Source organism: Coregonus clupeaformis, chromosome 1, assembly GCF_020615455.1.
Source record: "Coregonus clupeaformis isolate EN_2021a chromosome 1, ASM2061545v1, whole genome shotgun sequence".
Taxonomy (NCBI): Eukaryota; Metazoa; Chordata; class Actinopteri; order Salmoniformes; family Salmonidae; genus Coregonus; species Coregonus clupeaformis.
The window spans coordinates 87,253,935-87,276,994 of NC_059192.1; the positions used below are offsets into that span (position 1 = coordinate 87,253,935).

The 23,060-nt window shown below is 37.8% G+C and overlaps 1 protein-coding gene across 1 annotated transcript in view; it reads left to right on the plus strand.

Moving 5' to 3' along the window:
* The window catches only part of LOC121577719 (kinesin-like protein KIF19), a 98,758-nt gene that overhangs the window by 66,868 nt on the left and 8,830 nt on the right, over positions 1-23,060 (plus strand). The window contains exons 6-12 of the mRNA XM_041891541.2: positions 284-478; positions 3,301-3,447; positions 4,128-4,250; positions 5,167-5,323; positions 5,724-5,898; positions 6,133-6,331; positions 6,635-6,905. Of these exons, the coding sequence (XP_041747475.2) occupies positions 284-478; positions 3,301-3,447; positions 4,128-4,250; positions 5,167-5,323; positions 5,724-5,898; positions 6,133-6,331; positions 6,635-6,905 (1,267 nt within the window). The remainder of the gene's footprint in view (positions 1-283; positions 479-3,300; positions 3,448-4,127; positions 4,251-5,166; positions 5,324-5,723; positions 5,899-6,132; positions 6,332-6,634; positions 6,906-23,060) is intronic.

Here is a 23,060-nt window from a genome sequence, read left to right on the forward strand (position 1 = left end):
GCATGGCCACACACACTCCATGCTTTACAAGATCAAAGAGCTCGTAAGCAAGCATTTCACAGTAAAGTCTACACCTGTTGTATTCAGCGAATGTGACAAATAACATTTGATTTGATCACACACTATACATAAAACACATACATACAAACTATACATACATTATTATCTAAATATGTATATTGTATATTATGAAGCCTACATAACACATCTACGAGCACGTCATATTAGAGCTACATAGACCTACATAGAGCTACATAGAGCTTTATGACTGTGTTCCTGCCAGATCATGGAGCTGCTGATGAAGGGTAATAAGCAGCGTTCCCAGGAGCCCACGGCAGCCAACAAGACATCATCCCGGTCCCACGCCGTGCTGCAGGTGGCTGTCAGGCAGACGAGCCGCTGTCGAGACCTTCTACAGGAGGTCCGCTTCGCACGCCTCTTCATGATCGACCTCGCTGGCTCTGAACGAGCCTCACAGGTGCAGAACACTATGTGTGTGTGTGTGTGTGTGTAGGGGTGTGTGTGTAGGAGTGTGTTTATGTATAGGGATGTGTGTGTAGGAGTGTGGTGTAGGGGTGTGTGTGTAGGTGTGTGTGTGTAGGGATGTGTGTGTAGGAGTGTGGTGTAGGGGTGTGTGTGTGTGTAGGGGTGTGTGTGTAGGAGTGTGGTGTAGGGGGGGGTGTAGGACTGTTGTGTAGGGGTGTGTGTGTGTGTAGGAGTGTGGTGTAGGGGTGTGTGTGTGTGTGTGTGTGTGTGTGTGTGTGTAGGGGTGTGTGCGTGCATTTGTATGTAAACATGCCTTTTTCAGTTTTTTCACCTCTTGTTATGGTCTGATACTTGTGTCCATGGCATAACATCGCAGGTTCCTTCCAGAGTAGAGCTTTGATCAAAAGTAGTGTACTATGTAGGGAATAGGGTTTATAGGACACTTTAATAAAGGCCCTTCACAGTGTAAAGAACAATACATTTTACATTCTAGACCATTTAGGGAAAGAAGGGGTTAATGTCCCTATAGTTGACCGTCTATCAGCGTCTTCTTTATGTCAGGGTTATAAACAATTACAAAATGGATGATATCGTTGAAATGGTGCTGTGACTTTACCGTGACAATTATAGCACAGTGTTATGGTGCTGGTTACTTTAGTTGAACAGATTACAGTTGGAGTGACGCCAATACTGGCAACAGAATGTCTGCATCCCAAATGACACCCTATTCCCTATAGGGCACTACTATGGGCCAAAAAGTAGTGCGCCATATAGGAAATAGGATGCCATTTGGGACACAGCCAATGTCTTTTGTGAACTAGTTGGGGATGTTTGTGACACATTATATGACACAACAGTATTTACTATAAACCTTAACCACTTAATCCTCTTGGTTCCTGGAGGAACATAGGGTCTGTACTAAAGTTATCCTCTTGGTTCCTGGAGGAACATAGGGCCTGTACTAAAGTTATCCTCTTGGTTCCTGGAGGAACATAGGGCCTGTACTAAAGTTATCCTCTTTGTTCCTGGAGGAACATAGGGCCTGTACTAAAGTTATCATCTTGGTTCCTGGAGGAACATATGGCCTGTAGTAAAGTTAACCTCTTGGTTCCTGGAGGAACATAGGGCCTGTAGTAAAGTGATCATCTTGGTTCCTGGAGGAACATAGGGCCTGTAGTAAAGTTATCCTCTTGGTTCCTGGAGGAACATAGGGCCTGTAGTAAAGTTATCCTCTTTGTTCCTGGAGGAACATAGGGCCTGTAGTAAAGTTATCCTCTTGGTTCCTGGAGGAACATATGGCCTGTAGTAAAGTTATCCTCTTTGATCCTGGAGGAACATAGGGCCTGTAGTAAAGTTATCCTCTTGGTTCCTGGAGGAACATAGGGCCTGTAGTAAAGTTATCCTATTGGTTCCTGGAGGAACATAGGGCCTGTAGTAAAGTTATCCTCTTGGTTCCTGGAGGAACATAGGGCCTGTACTAAAGTTATCCTCTTGGTTCCTGGAGGAACATAGGGCCTGTAGTAAAGTTATCCTCTTGGTTCCTGGAGGAACATAGGGCCTGTAGTAATGTTATCCTCTTGGTTCCTGGAGGAACATAGGGCCTGTAGTAAAGTTATCCTCTTGGTTCCTGGAGGAACATAGGGCCTGTAGTAAAGTTATCCTCTTGGTTCCTGGAGGAACATAGGGCCTGTACTGAAGTTATCCAATGTTGCCGGTCTTTTCACATTTGGTATACTTTGAATTTATCCTGTGAACTCTGAAGGCTTCATAATAGCCGTTTGCTTCTCCTATTAGTTGCTGTGGTTACCTGTAGTCATTCTACTGAAGGCATAGTGTTTAACCAACACATTTTACATGTACATTTTAGTCATTTAGCAGATGCTCTTATCCAGATCGACTTACAGTTAGTGAGTGCATACATTTTCATACTGGCCCTCCGTGGGAAACAAACCCACAACCCTGGCGTTGCAAGCGCCATGCTCTACCAACTGAGCTACAGGGGACACAGACATTGACATGTCATTCATGATGAATGTTGTTAGATTAGCATCCATATTAAACCAGCCAGACCTCATATACACCATGGTATGCGTCCCAAATGGCACCCAATTTCCCATAGGGCTAGGTCAAAAGTAGTGTACTATACAGGGAATATGGTGCCATTTGGGACGTACCCATGAGAAAAACATGCAATCATGACTGAATGGAGAGAACACTTATTTACCATGGAAACTTTTAGAAAGGTTAACCAGCTAGGCTGTTCTATGGATGTATACCATAGCCTATAGGCCACCAGTCTCTTTAGATGGAAGAGAACAGAGGGGGTTCCACTACCTCTTTTGAGGGGATGTTTTCTGTCTGTGAGATGTGTTTTGGTCCAAAAGACTGGTAACACTTTCTATAAAGTACATATGTAATAACGTCCTTTATAATGCATTATAATACACGTATGATGTGTTATGACACTGACAGCGTCCATAGTTACTCATAAGCGGTTATACAATTTGTTTTAAACTTGTGACTCTTCCAATGTAACTGCAGACAGAGGAAAGAAAAGGAAGGTTAGAGCCCCCTCTGCTGGTTAACATTGGCAGTATCTGTCCTGGGCTGGAACTCAGCGAACCTAGACAATGTCTGTGTGTTCAACATGGACTACATTGCAGACAGACTTACTGACCTACAGATCACCTTGCATCCTAAATAACCACTCTTTATCAATTGTTGATCAGTCAGTCTGCTCAGTAGTTGATCAGCAAAATGTATGCTCTGGAACATGACCCCAGATAGTAAACCTGCTCCCTCTCTCTCTCCCAGACACAGAACAGAGGTCAGAGGTTAAAAGAAGGGGCCCACATCAACCGCTCCCTCCTGGCTCTGGGTAACTGCATCAACGCCCTGAGTGAGAAACATGGTAACAAATACATTAACTACAGGGACAGCAAGCTGACGCGCCTGCTGAAGGTACAGTACGGTAACCCGTCTAAGACAAACTGTCCTGACTGGCCACATGTGCTTTATGAATACAATACAATACAATACAATACACTACACTACGCTACACTACACTACAAAACCATACTATACTGTACCATACCACACCATACTACACTATACCCCACCATACTACACCACACCATACCACACCATACCATACCACATCATACTACACTATACCACACCATACCACACCATACCACACCACACCACACGATACCACACAACATTCATCATGTGGTCCTCTGTAGCTCAATTGGTAGAGCATGGCACTTGTAACGCCAGGGTAGTGGGTTCAATCCCCGGGACCACCCATACGTAAAAATGTATGCACACATGACTGTAAGTCGCTTTGGATAAAAGAGTCTGCTAAATGGCATATTATTATTATCATGAATGACCACACCATACCACACAATTCCACACAACATTCATCATGAATGCACCATACGACACCATACCATAACACACCACCCTACACCACACCATACCAAACATACCATACCACACCACACTATATTGCACCACACCATACCATACAATACAGTACAATTCAACATTTTGCTGTCTTTTTGCATAATTCAGAAGGATTATTTGCATTCCACTTGCATTCATTCACTTCCTGTTCTGATGTGTTTGATTGACAGGACTCGTTGGGAGGCAATAGTCGCACGGTGATGATAGCCCACATTAGCCCCGCCTCCCTGGCCTTCGAGGAGTCGCGCAACACGCTGAGCTACGCCGACCGTGCCAAAAGTATCCGCACGCGGGTGAGTAAAACACAACACAACATTTCCAGAGTACCGCAGCAGTCTAAGGCACTGATCAGTGCTAGAGGCATCACTACAGATCCGGGTTCGATCCCGGGCTGTGTCGCACAAATGGCCCAGCGTCGTCCGGTTTGGCGAGGGTTTGGCCTGCTGGGATGTCCTTGTCCCATCACGCTCTAGCGACTCCTGTGGCGGGCCGGGCGCATGCACGATGACACGGTCGCCAGTTGTACAGTGTTTCCTCCGACACATTGGTGCGACTGGCTTCCGGGTTAAGCAAGCAGTGTGTCTAAGAAGCAGTGCGGCTTGGCAGGGCCATGTTTCGGAGGACACATGGCTCTCGACCTTCGCCTCTCCCGAGTCGGTAGGGGAGTTGCAGCGATGGGACAAGACTGTGACTACCTATTGGATATCATGAAATTGGAGAGAAAAAATAAAAAATAATCCCTCCTTCGCTGAGGTGTGAGACAACCAAGGTGTGATACAACCGAGGTGTGAGACTACTGAGGTGTGAGACAACAGAGGTGTGAGACAACCGAGGTGTGAGACAACCGAGGTGTGGGACAACCGAGGTGTGGGACAACCGAGGTGTGGGACAACCGAGGTGTGGGACAACTGAGGTGTGGGACAACCGAGATGTTTCTCACATCTTTGAATTTTCAAATCAATCAATCAACCAATCAAATGTAATTTAAAAAGCCCTTTTTACATAAACAGAGTTATTACAAAGTGTTTTACAGTAACCCAGCCTAGACCCCCAAGATCAAGTTAAAGATTCCTTTAGCTCTGCAGTATAACAGTTAAAACAACGCTGTCAATATTAAGCTTAATAGTTTGTCAGTTGGGTTCCTCCATGCTGAACGTGTTCTACCACATCATGTTATTATAGTGTTATAAGACAGTTCTCTTTCTCCAGGTGAAGAGGAACCTGCTGAATGTGTCCTACCACATCGCTCAGTATACCAACATCATCTCTGACCTGCGCAGCGAGATTCAGCGGCTCAAGAAGAAGATCGCCAATCAGGCTGGACGTCAGCTCAACTCTGACCGAGCTGACATCCGCCATGTCCAGGGTAATGACCTTACCTTGACCTCTCTGATAGCTCCTTCACAATGTGTGTGTGTGTGTGTGTGTGTGTGTCTCTGTGTGTCTGTGTGTCTGTGTGTGTGTGTCTGTGTGTGTGTGTGTGTGTGTGTGTGTGTATCTGTCTGTGTCTCTGTGTGTCTGTGTCTGTGTCTGTGTCTGTGTGTGTATCTGTGTGTGTCTGTGTGTGTGTCTGTGTATCTGTGTGTGTGTGTGTGTGTGTGTCTGTGTATCTGTGTGTGTCTGTGTGTGTCTGTGTGTGTGTGTGTGTGTGTGTGTGTGTGTGTGCCTGTCTGTGTATCTGTCTGTGTGTGTGTGTGTGTGTGTGTATGTGTGTATGTGTGCCTCCAACAGACATGAACTCTCCTCCTCTCCTTCCACCAATATAGCGGAGGTGCAGGCCCACAGCACACAGGCGAGCCGGGCAGAGATGGACCAGCTGAGAGAGCAGCTCCTAGAGGCCTTCAGGAGCCAGATGGAGCTCAGGAGGAGCCTGATGGAGCTGGACAACAACAACATGGAGATCCAGATGGACGCCTCCAAACACCTGCTCACCATCGCAGAGTATGTGTCTTAGGACTGTCCCAAATAGCACCCTATTCCCTATATAGTGCACTACGTTTGACCAGGGCCCTTAGGGCTCTATATAGGCAATAGGGTGCCATTAGACCTACAATAATCTCATAGCACTCCCTTTACACCTACAGTCTCTAGCTGTAGTTGTTAAATGACTGTGATAATTAACAGGAATATCTAAACAGCTGCTCACCATTGTGTGCATTGTTGTTCGTCCTGTAGTTGGGAGCAGGAGCGGAGTCATCGTCGCAGGAAGTGGCGAGCGGAGAGGAGGAAAGAGAGCTTCAGTAAGGAGGAGAGTGAGAAGGACTCTTACTGCCCTGAGTCTACCCCAGACAGCACTGAGACCCAGGAAGTAGCCATGGCCAGAGAGAACTTGGTCACTCTCATAGCTGAACAGAACAAGATACGCAAACAGAAGGTAGGTTACTGTAGTCCCCTGCTCTCACCTCTAGGGGTAGCTACATAATCACACATCTTAGGCTACCTAGCTTAAACTAGGCATTGATAGCCTTGTAAACTACACAGTTGTACAGTACTGGGGTGGCTGGTGGTAGGAGATATTGGAGATCAGACTCATTGTCATGGCTGGATTGGACTGAATGGAACGGTACCAAGCACATGGTTTCCATTTGTATAGTATGCCAACGTGTAGCATGATGAGAACCTACTATGTGAGGATTTCCATTGAACCCTGCCTGCTGTTTGTCCTCCTGTCCTGTAGGCGTTGCTGGAGCGCTGCTTCATGGAGCTGCGGGAGCGGGCCAGGCGCCTGGAGGAGCTGCTCCCTCACAGGGTGAGCTCAGAGGAGCAGAGGGAGGTGCTGGGCCTCCTCTGTAAGGTCCACGAGCTGGAGATCGAGAACGCCGAGATGCAGTCCCACGCCCTCCTCAAAGACAACATGATCCGGCAGAAGAACTTTGTGGTGCAGCGCTTCGAGCAGCACCGCCACCTCTGTGACGAGCTCATCCAGCAGCAGAGACGGTTCATTGAAGGTGTGACCAAACACTACTTTCTTTTTATACTACACTAGCTATAGACTTCAGACTTGTTTGAAAGTGTAATAATTCAATATTGTGTATGTAGGTGTTGTAATGTATGTTTAGTGTTGTATTATGACAACTATTCTAACATGGTTGGTGTTGTGTTGTAGTGTAAATAGTAATCTAACCTGTGTTGTGTTGTAGTGTGAATAGTATTCTAACCTGTGTTGTAGTCTGAATAGTATTCTAACCTGTGTTGTGTCATAGTGTGAATTGTATTCTAACCTGTGTTGTGTTGAAGTGTGAATAGTATTCTAACCTGTTGTGTTGTAGTGTGAATAGTATTCTAACATGTTGTGTTGTAGTGTGAATAGTATTATAACCTGTGTTGTGTTGTAGTGTGAATAGTATTCTAACCTGTGCTGTGTTGTAGTGTGAATAGTATTCTAACATGTGTTGTGTTGTAGTGTGAATAGTATTCTAACCTGTGTTGTGTTGTACTGTGAATATTATTCTAATCTGTGTTGTAGTGTGAATCGTATTCTAACCTGTATTGTGTTGTAGTTTGAATAGTATTCTAACCTGTGTTGTGTTGTAGTGTGAATAGTATTCTAGTCTGTATTGTGTTGTAGTGTGAATAGTATTCTAACCTGTGTTGTGTTGTAGTGTGAATAGTATTCTAATCTGTATTGTGTTGTGTTGTAGTGTGAATAGTATTCTAACATGTTGTGTTGTAGTGTGAATAGTATTCTAACCTGTGTTGTGTTGTAGTGTGAATAGTATTCTAACCTGTGTTTTAGTGGAATAGTATTCTAACCCATGTTGTGTTGTAGTGTGAATGGTATTTTAACCTGTGTTGTGTTGTAGTGTGAATAGTATTCTAACCTGTGTTGTAGTGTGAATAGTATCTAATCTCTGTTGTGTTGTAGAGTGAATAGTATTCTAACCTGTGTTGTGTTGTAGTGTGAATAGTATTCTAACCTGTGTTGTTTTGTAGTGTGAATAGTATTCTAACCTGTGTTGTGTTGTAGTGTGAATAGTATTCTAACCTGTGTTGTTTTGTAGTGTGAATAGTATTCTAACCTGTGTTGTGTTGGAGTGTGAATAGTATTCTAACCTGTGTTGTGTTGGAGTGTGAATAGTATTCTAATCTGTGTTGTAGTGTGAATAGTATTCTAACCTGTGTTTTAGTGGAATAGTGTTCTAACCTGTGTTGGGTTGTAGTGTGAATAGTATTCTAACCTGTGTTGTTGTAGTGTGAATAGTATTCTAACCTGTGTTGTAGTGTGAATAGTATTCTAACCTGTGTTGTGTTGTAGTGTGAATAGTATTCTAACCTGTGTTGTGTTGTAGTGTGAATAGTATTCTAACCTGTGTTGTGTTGTAGTGTGAATAGTATTCTAGTCTGTATTGTGTTGTAGTGTGAATAGTATTCTAACCTGTGTTGTAGTGTGAATAGTATTCAAATCTGTGTTGTAGTGTGAATAGTATTATAACCTGTGTTGTGTTGTAGTGTGAATAGTATTCTAACCTGTGTTGTGTTGTAGTGTGAATAGTATTCTAACCTGTGTTGTGTTGTAGTGTGAATAGTATTCTAACCTGTGCAGTGTTGCAGTGTGAATAGTATTCTAACCTGTGTTGTGTTGTAGTGTGAATAGTATTCTAACCTGTGTTTTAGTGGAATAGTATTCTAACCTGTGTTGTGTTGTAGTGTGAATAGTATTTTAACCTGTGTTGTGTTGTACAGTGAATAGTATTCTAACCTGTGTTGTGTTGTAGTGTGAATAGTATTTTAATCTGTGTTGTGTTGTAGTGTGAATAGTATTCTAATCTGTGTTGTGTTGTAGAGTGAATAGTATTCTAATCTGTGTTGTGTTGTGGAGTGAATAGTATTCTAACCTGTGTTGTGTTGTAGTGTGAATAGTTTTCTAACCTGTGTTGTGTTGGAGTTTGAATAGTATTCTAACCTGTGTTGTGTTGGAGTGTGAATAGTATTCTAATCTGTGTTGTAGTGTGAATAGTATTCTAACCTGTGTTTTAGTGGAATAGTATTCTAACCCATGTTGTGTTGTAGTGTGAATGGTATTTTAACCTGTGTTGTGTTGTAGTGTGAATAGTATTCTAACCTGTGTTGTAGTGTGAATAGTATCTAATCTCTGTTGTGTTGTAGAGTGAATAGTATTCTAACCTGTGTTGTGTTGTAGTGTGAATAGTATTCTAACCTGTGTTGTTTTGTAGTGTGAATAGTATTCTAACCTGTGTTGTGTTGGAGTTTGAATAGTATTCTAACCTGTGTTGTGTTGGAGTGTGAATAGTATTCTAATCTGTGTTGTAGTGTGAATAGTATTCTAACCTGTGTTTTTGTGGAATAGTGTTCTAACCTGTGTTGGGTTGTAGTGTGAATAGTATTCTAACCTGTGTTGTTGTAGTGTGAATAGTATTCTAACCTGTGTTGTAGTGTGAATAGTATTCTAACCTGTGTTGTGTTGTAGTGTGAATAGTATTCTAACCTGTGTTGTGTTGTAGTGTGAATAGTATTCTAACCTGTGTTGTGTTGTAGTGTGAATGGTATTCTAGTCTGTATTGTGTTGTAGTGTGAATAGTATTCTAACCTGTGTTGTAGTGTGAATAGTATTCAAATCTGTGTTGTAGTGTGAATAGTATTATAACCTGTGTTGTGTTGTAGTGTGAATAGTATTCTAACCTGTGTTGTGTTGTAGTGTGAATAGTACTCTAATCTGTGTTGTGTTGTAGTGTGAATAGTATTCTAATCTGTGTTGTGTTGTAGAGTGAATAGTATTCTAATCTGTGTTGTGTTGTGGAGTGAATAGTATTCTAACCTGTGTTGTGTTGTAGTGTGAATAGTATTCTAACCTGTGTTGTGTTGTAGTGTGAATAGTATTCTAGTCTGTATTGCGTTGTAGTGTGAATAGTATTCTAACCTGTGTTGTTGTAGTTTGAAGAGTATTCTAATCTGTGTTGTAGTGTGAATAGTATTCTAACCTGTGTTGTGTTGTAGAGTGAATAGTATTCTCATCTGTGTTGTGTTGTGGAGTGAATAGTATTCTAACCTGTGTTGTGTTGTAGTGTGAATAGTATTCTAACCTGTGTTGTGTTGGAGTGTGAATAGTACTCTAACCTGTGTTGTGTTGGAGTGTGAATAGTACTCTAATCTGTGTTGTGTTGTAGTGTGAATAGTATTCTAATCTGTGTTGTGTTGTAGAGTGAATAGTATTCTCATCTGTGTTGTGTTGTGGAGTGAATAGTATTCTAACCTGTGTTGTGTTGTAGTGTGAATAGTATTCTAACCTGTGTTGTGTTGGAGTGTGAATAGTACTCTAATCTGTGTTGTGTTGTAGTGTGAATAGTATTCTAATCTGTGTTGTGTTGTAGAGTGAATAGTATTCTAATCTGTGTTGTGTTGTGGAGTGAATAGTATTCTAACCTGTGTTGTTGTAGTTTGAAGAGTATTCTAATCTGTGTTGTAGTGTGAATAGTATTCTAACCTGTGTTGTGTTGTAGTGTGAATAGTACTCTAATCTGTGTTGTGTTGTAGTGTGAATAGTATTCTAATCTGTGTTGTGTTGTAGAGTGAATAGTATTCTAATCTGTGTTGTGTTGTGGAGTGAATAGTATTCTAACCTGTGTTGTGTTGTAGTGTGAATAGTATTCTAACCTGTGTTGTGTTGGAGTTTAAATATTATTCTAACCTGTGTTGTGTTGGAGTGTGAATAGTATTCTAATCTGTGTTGTAGTGTGAATAGTATTCTAACCTGTGTTTTAGTGTAATAGTATTCTAACCTGTGTTGTGTTGTAGTGTGAATAGTATTCTAATCTGTGTTGTAGTGTGAATAGTATTCTAACCTGTGTTTTAGTGGAATAGTATTCTAACCTGTGTTGTGTTGTAGAGTGAATAGTATTCTAACCTGTGTTGTGTTGTAGTGTGAATAGTATTCTAACCTGTGTTGTTTTGTAGTGTGAATAGTATTCTAACCTGTGTTGTGTTGGAGTGTGAATAGTATTCTAACCTGTGTTATGTTGGAGTGTGAATAGTATTCTAATCTGTGTTGTAGTGTGAATAGTATTCTAACCTGTGTTTTAGTGGAATAGTATTCTAACCTGTGTTGGGTTGTAGTGTGAATAGTATTCTAACCTGTGTTTTTGTAGTGTGAATAGTATTCTAACCTGTGTTGTAGGGTGAATAGTATTCTAACCTGTGTTGTGTTGTAGTGTGAATAGTATTCTAACCTGTGTTGTGTTGTAGTGTGAATAGTATTCTAACCTGTGTTGTGTTGTGTTGTAGTGTGAATAGTATTCTAGTCTGTATTGCGTTGTAGTGTGAATAGTATTCTAACCTGTGTTGTTGATGTGTGAATAGTATTATAACCTGTGTTGTAGTGTGAATAGTATTCTAACCTGTGTTGTGTTGTAGTGTGAATAGTATTCTAACCTGTGTTGTGTTGTAGTGTGAATAGTATTCTAGTCTGTATTGCGTTGTAGTGTGAATAGTATTCTAACCTGTGTTGTTGTAGTGTGAATAGTATTCTAACCTGTGTTGTGTTGTAGTGTGAATAGTATTCTAATATGTGTTGCGTTGTAGTGTGAATAGTATTCTAACCTGTGTTGTAGTGTGAATAGAATTCAAATCTGTGTTGTAGTGTGAATAGTATTATAACCTGTGTTGTGTTGTAGTGTGAATAGTATTCTTACCTGTGTTGTGCTGTAGTGTGAATAATACTCTAATTTGTGTTGTGTTGTAGTGTGAATAGTATTCTAATCTGTGTTGTGTTGTGGAGTGAATAGTATTCTAACCTGTGTTGTGTTGTAGTGTGAATAGAATTCTAACCTGTTTTGTGTTGGAGTTTGAATAGTATTCTAACCTGTGTTGTGTTGGAGTGTGAATAGTATTCTAATCTGTGTTGTAGTGTGAATAGTATTCGAACCTGTGTTTTAGTGGAATAGTATTCTAACCTGTGTTGTGTTGTAGTGTGAATAGTATTCTAACCTGTGTTGTAGTGTGAATAGTATTCAAATCTGTGTTGTAGTGTGAATAGTATTCTAACCTGTGTTGTAGTTGTAGTTTGAATAGTATTCTAACCTGTGTTGTATTGTAGTGTGAATAGTATTCTAACCTGTGTTGTAGTGTGAATAGTATTCTAACCTGTGTTGTTGTAGTGTGAATATTATACTATCCTGTGTTGTAGTGTGACTAGTATTCTAACCTGTGCTGTGTTGTGGTGTGAATAGTTTTCTAATCTTTGTTGTGTTGTAGTGTGAATAGTATTCTAACCTGTGTTGTGTTGGAGTTTGAATAGTATTCTAACCTGTGTTGTGTTGGAGTGTGAATATTATTATAATCTGTGTTGTAGTGTGAAACGTATTCTAACCTGTGTTTTAGTGGAATAGTATTCTAACCTGTGCTGTGTTGTGGTGTGAATAGTTTTCTAATCTTTGTTGTGTTGTAGTGTGAATAGTATTCTAACCTGTGTTGTGTTGGAGTTTGAATAGTATTCTAACCTGTGTTGTGTTGGAGTGTGAATAGTATTATAATCTGTGTTGTAGTGTGAATTGTATTCTAACCTGTGTTTTAGTGGAATAGTATTCTAACCTGTGTTGTGTTGTAGTGTGAAGAGTATTCTAATCTGTGTTGTAGTGTGAATAGTATTCTAACCTGTTTTTAGTGGAATAGTATTCTAACCTGTGTTGTGTTGTAGAGTGAATAGTATTCTAACCTGTGTTGTGTTGTAGTGTGAATAGTATTCTAACCTGTGTTGTTTTGTAGTGTGAATAGTATTCTAACCTGTGTTGTGTTGGAGTGTGAATAGTATTTTAACCTGTGTTGTGTTGAAGTGTGAATAGTATTCTAATCTGTGTTGTAGTGTGAATAGTATTCTAACCTGTGTTTTAGTGGAATAGTATTCTAACCTGTGTTGGGTTGTAGTGTGAATAGTATTCTAACCTGTGTTGTTGTAGTGTGAATAGTATTCTAACCTGTGTTGTAGTGTGAATAGTATTCTAACCTGTGTTGTGTTGTAGTGTGAATAGTATTCTAACCTGTGTTGTGTTGTAGTGTGAATAGTATTCTATCCTGTGTTGTGTTGTAGTGTGAATAGTATTCTAGTCTGTATTGCGTTGTAGTGTGAATAGTATTCTAACCTTTGTTGTTGTAGTGTGAATAGTATTATAACCTGTGTTGTAGTGTGAATAGTATTCTAACCCGTGTTGTGTTGTAGTGTGAATAGTATTCTAACCTGTGTTGTGTTGTAGTGTGAATAGTATTCTAGTCTGTATTGCGTTGTAGTGTGAATAGTATTCTAACCTGTGTTGTTGTAGTTTGAATAGTATTCTAACCTGTGTTGTTGTAGTTTGAATAGTATTCTAATCTGTGTTGTAGTGTGAATAGTATTCTAACCTGTGTTGTGTTGTAGTGTGAATAGTATTCTAATCTGTGTTGCGTTTTAGTGTGAATAGTATTCTAACCTGTGTTGTAGTGTGAATAGTATTCAAATCTGTGTTGTAGTGTGAATAGTATTATAACCTGTGTTGTGTTGTAGAGTGAATAGTATTCTAACCTGTGTTGTGTTGTAGTGTGAATAGTATTCTAACCTGTGTTGTTTTGTAGTGTGAATAGTATTCTAACCTGTGTTGTGTTGGAGTGTGAATAGTATTCTAACCTGTGTTGTGTTGGAGTGTGAATAGTATTCTAATCTGTGTTGTAGTGTGAATAGTATTCTAACCTGTGTTTTAGTGGAATAGTATTCTAACTTGTGTTGGGTTGTAGTGTGAATAGTATTCCAACCTGTGTTGTTGTAGTGTGAATAGTATTCTAACCTGTGTTGTAGTGTGAATAGTATTCTAACCTGTGTTGTGTTGTAGTGTGAATAGTATTCTAACCTGTGTTGTGTTTTAGTGTGAATAGTATTCTATCCTGTGTTGTGTTGTAGTGTGAATAGTATTCTAGTCTGTATTGCGTTGTAGTGTGAATAGTATTCCTAACCTGTGTTGTTGTAGTGTGAATAGTATTATAACCTGTGTTGTAGTGTGAATAGTATTCTAACCTGTGTTGTGTTGTAGTGTGAATAGTATTCTAACCTGTGTTGTGTTGTAGTGTGAATAGTATTCCTAGTCTGTATTGCGTTGTAGTGTGAATAGTATTCTAACCTGTGTTGTTGTAGTTTGAATAGTATTCTAATCTGTGTTGTAGGTGAATAGTATTCTAACCTGTGTTGTGTTGTAGTGTGAATAGTATTCTAATCTGTGTTGCGTTTTAGTGTGAATAGTATTCTAACCTGTGTTGTAGTGTGAATAGTATTCAAATCTGTGTTGTAGTGTGAATAGTATTATAACCTGTGTTGTGTTGTAGTGTGAATAGTATTCTAACCTGTGTTGTGTTGTAGTGTGAATAGTATTCTAATCTGTGTTGTAGAGTGAATAGTATTCTAATCTGTGTTGTGTTGTGGACTGAATAGTATTCTAACCTGTGTTGTGTTGTAGTGTGAATAGTATTCTAACCTGTTTTGTGTTGGAGTTTGAATAGTATTCTAACCTGTGTTGTGTTGGAGTGTGAATAGTTTTCTAATCTGTGTTGTAGTGTGAATAGTATTCTAACCTGTGTTTTAGTGGAATAGTATTCTAACCTGTGTTGTGTTGTAGTTTGAATAGTATTCTAATCTGTGTTGCGTTTTAGTGTGAATAGTATTCTAACCTGTGTTGTAGTGTGAATAGTATTCAAATCTGTGTTGTAGTGTGAATAGTATTATAACCTGTGTTGTGTTGTAGTGTGAATAGTATTCTAACCTGTGTTGTGTTGTAGTGTGAATAGTACTCTAATTTGTGTTGTGTTGTAGTGTGAATAGTATTCTAATCTGTGTTGTAGAGTGAATAGTATTCTAATCTGTGTTGTGTTGTGGAGTGAATAGTATTCTAACCTGTGTTGTGTTGTAGTGTGAATAGTATTCTAACCTGTTTTGTGTTGGAGTTTGAATAGTATTCTAACCTGTGTTGTGTTGGAGTGTGAATAGTTTTCTAATCTGTGTTGTAGTGTGAATAGTATTCTAACCTGTGTTTTAGTGGAATAGTATTCTAACCTGTGTTGTGTTGTAGTTTGAATAGTATTCGAACCTGTGTTGTAGTGTGAATAGTATTCAAATCTGTGTTGTAGTGTGAATAGTATTCTAACCTGTGTTGTGTTGTAGTTTGAATAGTATTCTAACCTGTGTTGTTTTTAGTGTGAATAGTATTCTAACCTGTGTTGTAGTGTGAATAGTATTCTAACCTGTGTTGTAGTGTGAATAGTATTCTAACCTGTGCTGTGTTGTGGTGTGAATAGTATTCTAACCTGTGCTTTGTTGTGGTGTGAATAGTATTCTAATCTGTGTTGTGTTGTAGTGTGAATAGTATTCTAACCTGTGTTGTGTTGTAGTGTGAATAGTATTCTAACCTGTGTTGTGTTGTAGTGTGAATAGTATTCAAATATGTGTTGTGTTGTAGTGTGAATAGTATTCTAGTCTGTATTGTGTTGTAGTGTGAATAGTATTCTAACCTGTGTTGTTGTAGTGTGAATAGTATTCTAACCTGTGTTGTAGTGTGAATAGTATTCTAACATGTGTTGTGTTGTAGTGTGTATAGTATTCTAGTCTGTATTGTGTTGTAGTGTGAATAGTATTCTAACCTGTGTTGTGTTGGAGTGTGAATAGTATTCTAATCTATGTTGTAGTGTGAATAGTATTCTAACCTGTGTTTTAGTGGAATAGTAATCTAACCTGTGTTGTGTTGTACTGTGAATAGTATTCTAACCTGTGTTGTGTTGTAGTGTGAACAGTATTCTAGTCTGTATTGTGTTGTAGTGTGAATAGTATTATAACCTGTGTTGTTGTAGTGTGACTAGTATTCTAATCTGTGTTGTAGTGTGAATAGTATTCTAACCTGTGTTGTGTTAGAGTGTGAATAGTATTCTAACCTGTGTTGTGTTGGAGTGTGAATAGTATTCTAATCTGTGTTGTAGTGTGAATAGTATTCTAACCTGTGTTTTAGTGGAATAGTATTCTAACCTGTGTTGTAGGGTGAATAGTATTCTAACCTGTGTTGTGTTGTAGTGTGAATAGTATTCTAACCTGTGTTGTGTTGTAGTGTGAATAGTATTCTAACCTGTGTTGTGTTGTGTTGTAGTGTGAATAGTATTCTAGTCTGTATTGCGTTGTAGTGTGAATAGTATTCTAACCTGTGTTGTTGATGTGTGAATAGTATTATAACCTGTGTTGTAGTGTGAATAGTATTCTAACCTGTGTTGTGTTGTAGTGTGAATAGTATTCTAACCTGTGTTGTGTTGTAGTGTGAATAGTATTCTAGTCTGTATTGCGTTGTAGTGTGAATAGTATTCTAACCTGTGTTGTTGTAGTGTGAATAGTATTCTAACCTGTGTTGTGTTGTAGTGTGAATAGTATTCTAATATGTGTTGCGTTGTAGTGTGAATAGTATTCTAACCTGTGTTGTAGTGTGAATAGAATTCAAATCTGTGTTGTAGTGTGAATATTATTATAACCTGTGTTGTGTTGTAGTGTGAATAGTATTCTTACCTGTGTTGTGCTGTAGTGTGAATAATACTCTAATTTGTGTTGTGTTGTAGTGTGAATAGTATTCTAATCTGTGTTGTGTTGTGGAGTGAATAGTATTCTAACCTGTGTTGTGTTGTAGTGTGAATAGAATTCTAACCTGTTTTGTGTTGGAGTTTGAATAGTATTCTAACCTGTGTTGTGTTGGAGTGTGAATAGTATTCTAATCTGTGTTGTAGTGTGAATAGTATTCGAACCTGTGTTTTAGTGGAATAGTATTCTAACCTGTGTTGTGTTGTAGTGTGAATAGTATTCTAACCTGTGTTGTAGTGTGAATAGTATTCAAATCTGTGTTGTAGTGTGAATAGTATTCTAACCTGTGTTGTGTTGTAGTTTGAATAGTATTCTAACCTGTGTTGTATTGTAGTGTGAATAGTATTCTAACCTGTGTTGTAGTGTGAATAGTATTCTAACCTGTGTTGTTGTAGTGTGAATATTATACTATCCTGTGTTGTAGTGTGACTAGTATTCTAACCTGTGCTGTGTTGTGGTGTGAATAGTTTTCTAATCTTTGTTGTGTTGTAGTGTGAATAGTATTCTAACCTGTGTTGTGTTGGAGTTTGAATAGTATTCTAACCTGTGTTGTGTTGGAGTGTGAATATTATTATAATCTGTGTTGTAGTGTGAAACGTATTCTAACCTGTGTTTTAGTGGAATAGTATTCTAACCTGTGCTGTGTTGTGGTGTGAATAGTTTTCTAATCTTTGTTGTGTTGTAGTGTGAATAGTATTCTAACCTGTGTTGTGTTGGAGTTTGAATAGTATTCTAACCTGTGTTGTGTTGGAGTGTGAATAGTATTATAATCTGTGTTGTAGTGTGAATTGTATTCTAACCTGTGTTTTAGTGGAATAGTATTCTAACCTGTGTTGTGTTGTAGTGTGAAGAGTATTCTAATCTGTGTTGTAGTGTGAATAGTATTCTAACCTGTTTTTTAGTGGAATAGTATTCTAACCTGTGTTGTGTTGTAGAGTGAATAGTATTCTAACCTGTGTTGTGTTGTAGTGTGAATAGTATTCTAACCTGTGTTGTTTTGTAGTGTGAATAGTATTCTAACCTGTGTTGTGTTGGAGTGTGAATAGTATTTTAACCTGTGTTGTGTTGAAGTGTGAATAGTATTCTAATCTGTGTTGTAGTGTGAATAGTATTCTAACCTGTGTTTTAGTGGAATAGTATTCTAACCTGTGTTAGGTTGTAGTGTGAATAGTATTCTAACCTGTGTTGTTGTAGTGTGAATAGTATTCTAACCTGTGTTGTAGTGTGAATAGTATTCTAACCTGTGTTGTGTTGTAGTGTGAATAGTATTCTAACCTGTGTTGTGTTGTAGTGTGAATAGTATTCTATCCTGTGTTGTGTTGTAGTGTGAATAGTATTCTAGTCTGTATTGCGTTGTAGTGTGAATAGTATTCTAACCTGTGTTGTTGTAGTGTGAATAGTATTATAACCTGTGTTGTAGTGTGAATAGTATTCTAACCCGTGTTGTGTTGTAGTGTGAATAGTATTCTAACCTGTGTTGTGTTGTAGTGTGAATAGTATTCTAGTCTGTATTGCGTTGTAGTGTGAATAGTATTCTAACCTGTGTTGTTGTAGTTTGAATAGTATTCTAACCTGTGTTGTTGTAGTTTGAATAGTATTCTAATCTGTGTTGTAGTGTGAATAGTATTCTAACCTGTGTTGTGTTGTAGTGTGAATAGTATTCTAATCTGTGTTGCGTTTTAGTGTGAATAGTATTCTAACCTGTGTTGTAGTGTGAATAGTATTCAAATCTGTGTTGTAGTGTGAATAGTATTATAACCTGTGTTGTGTTGTAGAGTGAATAGTATTCTAACCTGTGTTGTGTTGTAGTGTGAATAGTATTCTAACCTGTGTTGTTTTGTAGTGTGAATAGTATTCTAACCTGTGTTGTGTTGGAGTGTGAATAGTATTCTAACCTGTGTTGTGTTGGAGTGTGAATAGTATTCTAATCTGTGTTGTAGTGTGAATAGTATTCTAACCTGTGTTTTAGTGGAATAGTATTCTAACTTGTGTTGGGTTGTAGTGTGAATAGTATTCCAACCTGTGTTGTTGTAGTGTGAATAGTATTCTAACCTGTGTTGTAGTGTGAATAGTATTCTAACCTGTGTTGTGTTGTAGTGTGAATAGTATTCTAACCTGTGTTGTGTTTTAGTGTGAATAGTATTCTATCCTGTGTTGTGTTGTAGTGTGAATAGTATTCTAGTCTGTATTGCGTTGTAGTGTGAATAGTATTCTAACCTGTGTTGTTGTAGTGTGAATAGTATTATAACCTGTGTTGTAGTGTGAATAGTATTCTAACCTGTGTTGTGTTGTAGTGTGAATAGTATTCTAACCTGTGTTGTGTTGTAGTGTGAATAGTATTCTAGTCTGTATTGCGTTGTAGTGTGAATAGTATTCTAACCTGTGTTGTTGTAGTTTGAATAGTATTCTAATCTGTGTTGTAGTGTGAATAGTATTCTAACCTGTGTTGTGTTGTAGTGTGAATAGTATTCTAATCTGTGTTGCGTTTTAGTGTGAATAGTATTCTAACCTGTGTTGTAGTGTGAATAGTATTCAAATCTGTGTTGTAGTGTGAATAGTATTATAACCTGTGTTGTGTTGTAGTGTGAATAGTATTCTAACCTGTGTTGTGTTGTAGTGTGAATAGTATTCTAATCTGTGTTGTAGAGTGAATAGTATTCTAATCTGTGTTGTGTTGTGGACTGAATAGTATTCTAACCTGTGTTGTGTTGTAGTGTGAATAGTATTCTAACCTGTTTTGTGTTGGAGTTTGAATAGTATTCTAACCTGTGTTGTGTTGGAGTGTGAATAGTTTTCTAATCTGTGTTGTAGTGTGAATAGTATTCTAACCTGTGTTTTAGTGGAATAGTATTCTAACCTGTGTTGTGTTGTAGTTTGAATAGTATTCTAATCTGTGTTGCGTTTTAGTGTGAATAGTATTCTAACCTGTGTTGTAGTGTGAATAGTATTCAAATCTGTGTTGTAGTGTGAATAGTATTATAACCTGTGTTGTGTTGTAGTGTGAATAGTATTCTAACCTGTGTTGTGTTGTAGTGTGAATAGTACTCTAATTTGTGTTGTGTTGTAGTGTGAATAGTATTCTAATCTGTGTTGTAGAGTGAATAGTATTCTAATCTGTGTTGTGTTGTGGAGTGAATAGTATTCTAACCTGTGTTGTGTTGTAGTGTGAATAGTATTCTAACCTGTTTTGTGTTGGAGTTTGAATAGTATTCTAACCTGTGTTGTGTTGGAGTGTGAATAGTTTTCTAATCTGTGTTGTAGTGTGAATAGTATTCTAACCTGTGTTTTAGTGGAATAGTATTCTAACCTGTGTTGTGTTGTAGTTTGAATAGTATTCGAACCTGTGTTGTAGTGTGAATAGTATTCAAATCTGTGTTGTAGTGTGAATAGTATTCTAACCTGTGTTGTGTTGTAGTTTGAATAGTATTCTAACCTGTGTTGTTTTTAGTGTGAATAGTATTCTAACCTGTGTTGTAGTGTGAATAGTATTCTAACCTGTGTTGTAGTGTGAATAGTATTCTAACCTGTGCTGTGTTGTGGTGTGAATAGTATTCTAACCTGTGCTTTGTTGTGGTGTGAATAGTATTCTAATCTGTGTTGTGTTGTAGTGTGAATAGTATTCTAACCTGTGTTGTGTTGTAGTGTGAATAGTATTCTAACCTGTGTTGTGTTGTAGTGTGAATAGTATTCAAATATGTGTTGTGTTGTAGTGTGAATAGTATTCTAGTCTGTATTGTGTTGTAGTGTGAATAGTATTCTAACCTGTGTTGTTGTAGTGTGAATAGTATTCTAACCTGTGTTGTAGTGTGAATAGTATTCTAACATGTGTTGTGTTGTAGTGTGTATAGTATTCTAGTCTGTATTGTGTTGTAGTGTGAATAGTATTCTAACCTGTGTTGTGTTGGAGTGTGAATAGTATTCTAATCTATGTTGTAGTGTGAATAGTATTCTAACCTGTGTTTTAGTGGAATAGTAATCTAACCTGTGTTGTGTTGTACTGTGAATAGTATTCTAACCTGTGTTGTGTTGTAGTGTGAACAGTATTCTAGTCTGTATTGTGTTGTAGTGTGAATAGTATTATAACCTGTGTTGTTGTAGTGTGACTAGTATTCTAATCTGTGTTGTAGTGTGAATAGTATTCTAACCTGTGTTGTGTTAGAGTGTGAATAGTATTCTAACCTGTGTTGTGTTGGAGTGTGAATAGTATTCTAATCTGTGTTGTAGTGTGAATAGTATTCTAACCTGTGTTTTAGTGGAATAGTATTCTAACCTGTGTTGTGTTGTAGTGTGAATAGTATTTTAACCTGTGTTTTGTTTTACAGTGAATAGTATTCTAACCTGTGTTGTGTTGTTGTGTGAATAGTACTCTAATCTGTGTTGTGTTGTAGTGTGAATAGTATTCTAATCTGTGTTGTGTTGTAGTGTGAATAGTATTCTAATATGTGTTGTGTTGTGGAGTGAATAGTATTCTAACCTGTGTTGTGTTGTAGTGTGAATAGTATTCTAACCTGTGTTGTGTTGGAGTTTGAATAGTATTATAACCTGTGTTGTGTTGGAGTGTGAATAGTATTCTAATCTGTGTTGTAGTGTGAATAGTATTCTAACCTGTGTTTTATTGGAATAGTATTCTAACCTGTGTTGTGTTGTAGTGTGAATAGTATTTTAACCTGTGTTGTGTTGTAGTGTGAATAGTATTCTAACCTGTGTTGTGTTGTAGGGTGAATAGTATTCTAACCTGTGTTTTTTTGTAGTGTGAAGAGTATTATAACCTGTGTTGTGTTGGAGTGTGAATAGTATTCTAACCTGTGTTGTGTTGGAGTGTGAATAGTATTCTAATCTTTGTTGTAGTGTGAATAGTATTCTAACCCGTGTTTTAGTGGAATATTATTCTAACCTGTGTTGGGTTGTAGTGTGAATAGTATTCTAACCTGTTTTGTTGTAGTGTGAATAGTATTCTAACCTGTGTTGTAGTGTGAATAGTATTCTAACCTTTGTTGTGTTGTAGAGTGAATAGTATTCTAACCTGTGTTGTGTTGTAGTGTGAATAGTATTCTAACCTGTGTTGTTGTAGTTTGAATAGTATTCTAATCTGTGTTGTAGTGTGAATAGTATTCTAACCTGTGTTGTGTTGGAGTGTGAATAGTATTCTAAGCTGTGTTGGGTTGGAGTGTGAATAGTATTCTAATCTGTGTTGTAGTCTGAATAGTATTCTAACCTGTGTTTTAGGTGAATAGTATTCTAACCTGTGTTGGGTTGTAGTGTGAATAGTATTTTAATCTGTGTTGTGTTGTAGTGTGAATAGTATTCTAACCTGTGTTATGTTGTAGTGTGAATAGTATTCTAACCTGTATAGTGTTGTGTTGTAGTGTGAATAGTATTCTAATCTGTGTTGTGTTGTAGTGTGAATAGTATTCTAGTCTGTATTGCGTTGTAGTGTGAATAGTATTCTAACCTGTGTTGTTGTAGTGTGAATAGTATTATAACCTGTGTTGTAGTGTGAATAGTATTCTAACCTGTGTTGTGTTGTAGTGTGAATAGTATTCTAACCTGTGTTGTGTTGTAGTGTGAATAGTATTCTAGTCTGTATTGCGTTGTAGTGTGAATAGTATTCTAACCTGTGTTGTTGTAGTTTGAATAGTATTCTAATCTGTGTTGTAGTGTGAATAGTATTCTAACCTGTGTTGTGTTGTAGTGTGAATAGTATTCTAATCTGTGTTGCGTTTTAGTGTGAATAGTATTTTAACCTGTGTTGTAGTGTTAATAGTATTCAAATCTGTGTTGTAGTGTGAATAGTATTATAACCTGTGTTGTGTTGTAGTGTGAATAGTATTCTAACCTGTGTTGTGTTGTAGTGTGAATAGTACTCTAATTTGTGTTGTGTTGTAGTGTGAATAGTATTATAATCTGTGTTGTAGAGTGAATAGTATTCTAATCTGTGTTGTGTTGTGGAGTGAATAGTATTCTAACCTGTGTTGTGTTGTAGTGTGAATAGTATTCTAACCTGTTTTGTGTTGGAGTTTGAATAGTATTCTAACCTGTGTTGTGTTGGAGTGTGAATAGTTTTCTAATCTGTGTTGTAGTGTGAATAGTATTCTAACCTGTGTTTTAGTGGAATAGTATTCTAACCTGTGTTGTGTTGTAGTTTGAATAGTATTATAATCTGTGTTGCGTTTTAGTGTGAATAGTATTCTAACCTGTGTTGTAGTGTGAATAGTATTCAAATCTGTGTTGTAGTGTGAATAGTATTATAACCTGTGTTGTGTTGTAGTGTGAATAGTATTCTAACCTGTGTTGTGTTGTAGTGTGAATAGTACTCTAATTTGTGTTGTGTTGTAGTGTGAATAGTATTCTAATCTGTGTTGTGTTGTGGAGTGAATAGTATTCTAACCTGTGTTGTGTTGTAGTGTGAATAGTATTCTAACCTGTTTTGTTTTGGAGTTTGAATAGTATTCTAACCTGTGTTGTGTTGGAGTGTGAATAGTTTTCTAATCTGTGTTGTAGTGTGAATAGTATTCTAACCTGT